General features: G+C 35.6%; 2 protein-coding genes across 4 annotated transcripts in view; one reads left to right on the plus strand and one right to left on the minus strand.

The window, feature by feature from the left end:
• Positions 1–4: 4 nt before the first annotated feature.
• LOC102677049 (neurofilament heavy polypeptide-like) lies at positions 5–2,939 on the plus strand (the record flags this gene model as incomplete). The annotated part of the gene is made up of 5 exons (XM_031508705.1): positions 5–233; positions 513–558; positions 1,108–1,169; positions 1,269–1,404; positions 1,499–2,939. Coding segments are annotated over 5 exons (1,870 nt in total), but the record flags the coding sequence as incomplete, so codon positions are not given.
• Positions 2,940–3,860: 921 nt separating this feature from the next.
• LOC102679318 (keratin-associated protein 19-2-like) overlaps positions 3,861–8,971 on the minus strand; it is a 5,539-nt gene continuing 428 nt past the window's right edge. The window contains exons 2-5 of one of the 3 annotated variants that reach the window (XM_031508681.1): positions 7,749–7,887; positions 5,807–6,029; positions 4,945–4,988; positions 3,861–4,908 (exon numbers count right to left, since the gene is read on the minus strand). In XM_031508681.1, the coding sequence (XP_031364541.1) occupies positions 4,610–4,908; positions 4,945–4,988; positions 5,807–6,029; positions 7,749–7,887 (705 nt within the window). In that variant the 3' untranslated portion in view covers positions 3,861–4,609. Of the gene's footprint in view, positions 4,989–5,806; positions 6,030–7,748; positions 7,888–8,971 lie in introns of all 3 variants that reach the window. The other 2 variants (XM_006611944.2, XM_006611943.2) reach the window with 2 other exon arrangements.

Raw genomic sequence — 8,971 nt, forward strand, 5'->3', positions numbered from 1 at the left:
CTGGATATCCTGGGCAACCTGGATCACCTGGAAAACCAGGACAGCCGGGATATCCTGGCGAACCCGGAACACCAGGAATACCTGGAATACCTGGAACACCGGCACAACCTGGATATCCTGGGCAACCTGGATCACCTGGAAAACCAGGACAGCCGGGATATCCTGGCGAACCCGGAACACCAGGAATACCTGGAATACCTGGAACACCGGCACAACCTGGATATCCTGGGCAACCTGGATCACCTGGAAAACCAGGAGAGCCGGGATATCCTGACCAACCTGGAATACCCGGAACACCAGGAATACCTGGAATACCTGGAATACCCGGAACGTCAGCACAACCTGGATATCCTAGTCAACCTGGATCACTTGGACAGCCGGGATATCCTGGCCAACCTGGAACAATAGAAACACCAGCAACACCTGGAATACCAGTAACACCTGGAATACCTGGAATACCTGGAACTCCGGCGCAACCTGGATCACCTGGAAAGCCAGGACAACCCGGATATCCTGGCCAGCCTGGAACACCCGGAAAACCAGGAACACCTGGAATACCTGGAATACCTGGAACTCCGGCACAACCTGGACATCCTAGTCAACCTGGATACCCTAGTCAACCTGGATATCCTAGTCAACCTGGATATCCTAGTCAACCTGGATATCCTAGTCAACCTGGATATCCTGGGCAACCTGGGTCACCTGGAAAACCAGGACAGCCAGGATATCCTGGCCAACCTGGAACACCCGGAATACCAGGAATACCTGGAATACCTGGAACTCCAGCACATCCTGGATATCCTGGTCAACCTGGATCAGCTGGAAAACCAGGACAGCCGGGATATCCTGGAATTCCAGGAACAACAGGAACATCTGGATTACCTGGAAGTCCGTCAGAACCTGTATATCCTAGTCATCCTGGATATCCTGGAAAACCAGGACAGCCGGGATATCCTGGGCAACCTGGAACACCCGGAACATCAGGAACATCTGGATTACCTGGAAGTCCGTCAGAACCTGGATATCCTAGTCATCCTGGATATCCTGGACAACCTGGATATCCTGGTGAGCCTGGATCACCTGGAAAACCGGGACATCCTGGAATATCTGGAACTCCGCCACAACCTGGATATCCTGGTCAACCTGGATTAGCCGGAAAACCAGGACAAGCAGGACATCCTGGACATCCTGGACATCCTGGACATCCTGGAACTTCACCACAATCTGGATATCCTGGTCAACCTGGATCACCCGGGAGTCCAGGACAGCCAGGATATCCTGGAATACCTGGGATGCCAGGAATACCTGGTATTCCTGGAAAACCTAGTAAACCTGATAAACCTGGTAAACCTGGTAGACCAATCAAACCGGGTCATCATGGTTATCCTGGTACTTCGAAGCCAGGTAAAATTTATTTGTATATTTTTTTATCTAAGTATTTTATTCAATTCTATTAAGTTTGAACAATATTAAAAAAGAAATAACATTTAAATTTTAGGTCAACCCGAACATCCGCCATACCCAGGATATCCTCTCACACCTGAAGGTCCATCTGGTGACATAGGTCCTGATGGTCCTAACGGTCCATGGCCTAATGGCTCTGACGGTCCTCAAGGTCCAGCCGGACCTGAAGGTCCAGGTGGTCCTGAAGGTCCAGGTGGTCCCGAAGGTCCAGTTGGTGGAGTAGGAGGAATAGGTGGTGATGGACCGCCTGGTCCTGATGGCCCATGGCCGACAGGATCCCCTGGTCCGGATGGACCATGGCCTGGTGATCCGGATTATGTTCCTGGTGTTGCTCCAACGACACGACCTCGATATGAAGGGCCAATCAAAGTTCAATATCCTATTAAATACTACGAACCTACAACGCCAACGACTATCGATAATCACCCATTTTTTGGTCAGAAGCAAGTAGATCGATTATCTAAGTACAATTCGGAATATATTAATAACTACACTCTTAACGAAAATTACGAAAAAAATGTTGAGTCCACAGTGTTAGCGTATCCAACAAAAATAAGCAGCCCCTTCGGTTTAAAGGATGCTCAGTTCAAAAAAGATCAATCAAGAACGCGTGGTTATCAGTCAGGACAAGTGAATCAGAACGCGGACGAAATTAATTCCTTGATATACACGCGACGAAAAGAATCACGTAAATATAAAGAAGAGGAAGAGCAAAGTAAATACGAGGATGTTCAAAAAATGATATCGCAAACTTCTCGGACCACTAGTGGCGTTAAATACCCTAGTCGAGGAAGATTCCAAGGTTCCCGCGAAAATCGTAAATATCCCCAAGAAGTCACTAAAATAAGTGAACCGGTTATTCAAATAGAGACAGATCGCGAACAACAGGCCAATGTAAAGCATCAACCACCAAATGGAAATCATATCGCGTTCGCGAAACAGGTAAACCAATTGTCCGAGCAATCTATCGAATCAAAGCCCGAGCTCGCCGCGATCGGCGTTCATCCACCGAACACGATCAACACCAAGCCCTACCAGCAATCTATAGGGCCAGATCCACAAACCTGTCCCTGCTATCTTGTCGAGCCGAGTAACAATACAGCAACCATCACGAGTACGACATCCATTCCCCTGATTGGTCAGCTTGGCTTTATTCCCGTGGTGTTCGTACCGTACTGTCCAGGCGACGATGTGACGGACAGCACCCAAAACATGAAAGACATGTTCCCCTCCGCAATGCCTGTCCCATATGCATGCGACGCATGCGATTCTCAAAACGGGAGAGTCGAGACGAAGCTTGTCAGCCTAAATCAGCTTGGCAATATAGAGAATCTTCGCGAGGCGTTGAGGCAAGCGAAACTTGGCTTTTTAAATGTTTCAGCACGCGGTCAAATCGAAAGGAGAAGGGCAAAGCTACGGAACGTCAAATGAAGAGTGCGATTGCAACACACGGATTGTAAATCGTTACTCGAAAGAAGCCACGCGTTCGCGTAGAAACGATTCGTAAAACGATCAAACGGTGCCCGTCCATTAGCTGCTGGACAGCTGACGGATGGCCAAAAGGAGACACGAAAGCCAATAAAGGATAAATCATCGTCTCGCAGAAGGTAATCATGATCTGTGCGTTCTTGTAAAATCAGGTAAAAGATAATAATAAGTTGTGAATGTTATAAGCGATTTGCGATAAATCTTAAAAGAAGAACTTCTAACGATAGTTTTAAGTTCTTGATTGTAAGAAATTGATCGAATATCATTGCCTTCTCTCTTATTGATTGACAATCTATATAATTGTGGATGCAATTTTCTTAGGATTTAGAACTCAGGGATTTGAAACTTATTGTACATCAATACTAACAGTTTTTTTTTTTTTTTAGAACGCTCGATTGTGATTATCCAAAGATAATGTGCCGATTAGAGCGTGTCTGTTTTTTACTTTTCTCTGCTTTAATTTGGATATTAACTTATTTGATAATTGGTAAAACCTTGAACGTTGGACGTTTCTATTTTTCTATTAATTCTATTAATTCTATTATGGTTTTTGTAAGCACTAAATTATTAATAATATTCTATACTGAATTAAGATTTATATTAGCAAAAATGAATACGAGAATGATAATAATCTTAAAGTTAATGCAAGGAAAAGTATTAGTATCTATATTTTTTGTCACATTTGGGAACATTTATGCAAAATTTGTATTCATGTTGAATTTAAATGTTTTCGTAAATCTTTTTTTTAATAGCTATAATAATGCAAAAAAATATATATATTTAGTTTATTTTTTAATTATTATATTGCTTAGTATTTAATTTCAAGAATACTATTTCGTTTCCCTCGATGTTGAGAGCATTGAAAATTGTGAAAATTGATATAAATTAATTATACAAATTTTTTTTTAGATTCAAAATTATGCGAACGTCGTGAGAAATGAAATCATCCATTGCGCTCTCATGCTTAATGTACGCTTGAGATTAAATATTGATTATACAAGTGCTAATACGTTCTATTGAGCATGTACAGAATAATGGTTCATAGTTGGAAAAATTTGAGACACATTTTCCAAATTATAGGTATACTTTATAAAATTTGAATTAATATTTAACTGTACGTGCTCGATATTTTAAGGAAATAATTATATTTGTACATTGGATATAAGATACGTAATATGTATCTTTTTCTGTAGCATAGAGGCCGACGAAATTTTTAATAAATTATATATAATTGTACATATTGATATTGCGTTCATCCAATGTTCCTTATAAGCATTAATCATGTATTTTTTTTTATTAAATAAAACTAATCATGAAACATCTCAAATCTTTTCAATACACATTTAATCAGATTAAGACAATTAATTCTAAAGTAGAAACCCTTCTGCACTCCTCATAACTTTAAACGAATCATAATTTTATTCATCATTATTAATTAATATACATATAAATTACATAAAATTATTGATACGAATACAAAATTACAATCTATCGAGTTAATTAAAAGATTAACAAACTAATATACATAGTTAAACTGGTATTGGCAAATACTGTTGTTACGTCTTCTTGCAATATCTTCCTTGAAACGACAACGATAAAAAAAAATATTATAAAAAAATATTACAATTCATTTTCGTCCAACTCTCAAAGATAGACTTTAAGAATAACCTCTATAACCGGATGGATAACCGGCATAATTTCCATAATTAGTATTACGATATCCATATGGATCGTAATTATTTCTCAAATTGTACGATGATCCATAACTTGATCCTCCATATCCGTTACCATACCCTGTTCCATATCCGCTATATCCTGTTCCGTATCCGTAGTTACCTCTTCCGTAACCAAGATATCCATCATTGTAGACGCTATAACCACCGGGTGCATATCCACCATGACCATAACCACCATAGCCTAATGTGCTTCCATATCCACTGTTGTATCCACCGTATCCACCGTATCCACTATATCCACCATATCCACCGTAACCACCATAACCACTGTTGTATCCAGGATTTCCATAATAGCCATATCTGATATATATATAAAAAAAAAATTGAGATTGAAATATTTATCTAAATATAAAAGGAATCAAACAAGCGAGAGAGAATTGATACAGTCGAATAGCGGAGTTGCTTAATTATTACATAGATTTTAAAATGTTTGTAAATTTTGAAGCGAGAATCAATAATGCAAATACGAAGGGCGATATTGAAGATGAATGTTCGATACGGTGGATAGTTAGAGACTAACACGTACAACGTTTCGAATATGAATTGAACATTAGAGAGAAGAAGTTCTTCTTAACGATAATATAATGGAAACAAATATTACATTTGTATTATAGTACAAAAATTTTATATTATTGATCATATGACCGAATTGTACTTTTAGATTAATTTAACTTTCTTTCACTTTTACCAGATATCTCGATCTTATTTATCTTGAAACGTATTCTAGAATAAACTTTTTAAATTAGGATTATAAGAAAGATATACAATTACTGTTATTACACGATTAACATAATACACTTTTACAAGCGCAATATCGTTCTCGTTGGATAAAATATGCTGTCAAGAATTTTCTCAAGATATATATTAGATCAAATACTCGAGATCTAATATTCTTTTAACTCAATAAAATTTCAACAAAATTATTTCTCGCGTAAAAATTAAAAAGCATAATCGAAAATACGATTCAAAAGTTGTGTGAATTTATTCGTCAAAGCATCCTGGAGCATCGTTTCTTTAATATAATCGATATTGCAAAATCATCGATCATTTCAGCTTTATTCCACAACCCAGTTTCTTAGAAGTCAATCGCGTGACACGTTTATATGCGCAAGCCTCACCCTATATGGCCTCCCCCAATAATTCCACCTGGATAGCCACCCGCTGAATAACCTCCATAGCTCGGATTTAGGTATCCTGGGCTCCAGCTTGTTCCACGATACGCAGTACCAGGGCCATAAATCGAACCGCTAAGACCAAGATAACTTCCATATGGACTACTTCCTCCATACCCTCCAGGTTGCCCATATTCTTTGCTAATGTGAAACGCTGGAATCAATGTAACTCAAGAAAATCGATGTTTTCGATCAATTTCTTCTCTGATATAACATTCTTTTTAAACGATTTAATCACCGATTTAAATTTTTGTTCGAGCTTGTGATTGTTCTTAATGATTTACGCGCAAATAATTAATATTTATTGACGAAGAAGAATAATCTCTATCAAGCATTATAATTTACAAGGCAATTATGATTACTTTATGGGAATGGTTCACACAGAGTAACATACACGTTTTGTTTCTACATGTTGTGTATCGAAAATCGTCGAAAATTTAAGCAGTTTCTTCCGATCAATAAAGTTTAAGAACGTTTGTCGAAACGAGTTTTTTTGATTTAGAATTCTTTGAAACTTGTGTCCTTAAAATTTATTACTATTAAAATAAAATGTACATTGTTCTAGATAGAATGAATAACGTATCTGCTTAAAATACGTAAAAGGAAATTTTTTTCAGATCAGAATTTAAAGCAAATAATAAAGTTTTGCAACGTAAGAAATGTATATGCGCGAAGATTGCTTTACGGTTCGCACTGTGTATAGAAGAATAGCTAATCAGTCGAGCCTTGAAAAGCGTTAGTGAACGGTGGAACGCTTTTTCACACATGCATATCCTCTATCCGCATTGCCATCCTCTATGGTGGCGGAAATGACGCTGTCATGAATCATCGGTTATCATGCGATGGGACAAAATTTTCAAATTATCAAATTAATTTATTCAGTAATTTGAATTCAATTAATTGATTAATTGAAAAGCATGATGTTTATAATCAATAAAATATACGTGATTTATTAATATGATATTACGATGTGTATATAACTTTATCTTCGTGCATCGAAATTCAAAATAATTAGCGTAATAACAATATAAATAACACGTTTCATAATAATAATTCTCAATGAAAAGGAATTGCGATTGAACCTTCGTTATTTAATCAAATTATTTTTTTAATTCCTTACAAAATTTTTTAATTTTTCTCTAATCTCTAATTCATGCGAATCTGATTCGCGTGACTAAAATTCACCCTGATCTAATAATAATAAATTAAATCAAACATCGGCAGAGAGATCTTCGAAGCGTTTGAATAATTGAAAGCAAGGCACGCGTCATTTATGCAAATTTTGTTGTTGAGTCATTATATCAATGATCTAACACGGAACACCGCGGAGACGTCATTAGAAAAGATGCAGGCAGAGGAAGACCTTCGGTTCGTCACATTAACATGTTATTATATCGAATGTCATATTTTTTACAATGAAATCCATTTGAAATGGTCGATCGTGGGAACGGTAGTGACACACTTATTTAATACATTGAAAAAGTGTATAAGTTGGATAACGATCGATCATGCCTAGATATAACCGTAATTTCGCCGTCTACGAGATCGCGAGCTGTGATGCAATTATGCAGTTATAAGTATCCTTTGATACTTATTTTTTAGATTTTTTTTCTTCTTCTTCTTCCTCCTCCTCTTTTCTCAATTATTACTTCTACATGCATACATGGATAAAAATAATATTCGAAGAATGATTATCATTAACATAATCTGACTGGATTTCTTTGAAATACGTTATATAATAAACTTTAGATTGTGACAAATGAAATGGATCAATTGGCAAAGAATGATCTTTTTTTTTTTTACAACGAATTAGTATTTCAAACTATGGTATTATTATATGGATAATAATTATAATATATTTTGCATAGTAATATACAATAGCACTTACTTCGATCGCTGGCAGAAGTGATTAAATCTTTGTCATTATCCTCGATCGAGGGGCTGTTTAACGGCAGTTTTGTAGTTGATTTCGATTCCGGGGATTCGATGGCACTTCTGCCGAATGCGAATAAGCAAACGAGAATGATCTGCAAAATACGATTGTACTATGAACAAATATTCTCTATCGATGATATTAAATTATTAAACAATAAATTATTACAAATTAGAAAAATAAATATTTTTTGTAATTTTAAAATTCGAACGAATAAATATAATTGTAACGTAACAATGTGTATCAAATATTTAAAAAGTTAAAATAAAGTTAATTGTAAAAATAAATGAAATAATATTGTTAATTGTAGAAATAAACGAGAAGATTGTTACTGTTCTCGTGAAATTACGATTATGTTATACGACATAGTCGACAGATAAATTATATTGTCATAATGAGTCATTATGTCAATCTTTATTACGTATACATGTATATGTAAGCACGTATATATAAAAATTTTAATAAAATTTCCATATAATTATCTGTTATCATCGTGTACTTCAATATTTATTTTCAATAATCTTTTAATATATTCCCTTTACCTAAATTTATACGTATGATATTTATGATAGAGATAATAAGGAAATCGATAAAGTGTTTCAGAAAAATTTGATATTTATTTTCTCTTATCTAGAAACTGTTTAAAGTAGTTGTCACTTTCCCTCTCTCTAATTCCAAATATTGACAAAGAACAATGGTAAGATTTAAAGACAATTTTTTCTAGGTTACGTAAACAAACTTGGCAATAATGAAGATAAATAAAAAAAGGAAACTTTAAACGATATTTTTTTCCTTTGTTCCTGCCATAAAAATTGTATGGCATGATTTGATAAAATTTGATTTTTATAAAAATTTACAAATTATACTCAAAAACAAATATTTTTATTTACGCGAAAATATTTTTACAAACAATAAAGATTCACAGAATTAATCGAGTTTCCCAGCAAATATTTCTCCTCTTTTCCTCGAAATTACATTTAATCTAATAATTTCACGTACACGTTCCTCTCTTTAAATTAAATCTCCAATTTATTATAATTTATTCGCGTCCAATAAAAACCGCAAAACAAACATCAAATTTTCAAGAGAAGCTGAAACATCTTCAACACCATTGCTCACAATTTACCTTTTCTTAAAAAACAACCTTACCTTATTTCGTAAAAAAAAAAAAAAAAAAT

Source organism: Apis dorsata, unplaced genomic scaffold (assembly GCF_000469605.1).
Source record: "Apis dorsata unplaced genomic scaffold, Apis dorsata 1.3 scaffold_97, whole genome shotgun sequence".
Taxonomy (NCBI): Eukaryota; Metazoa; Arthropoda; class Insecta; order Hymenoptera; family Apidae; genus Apis; species Apis dorsata.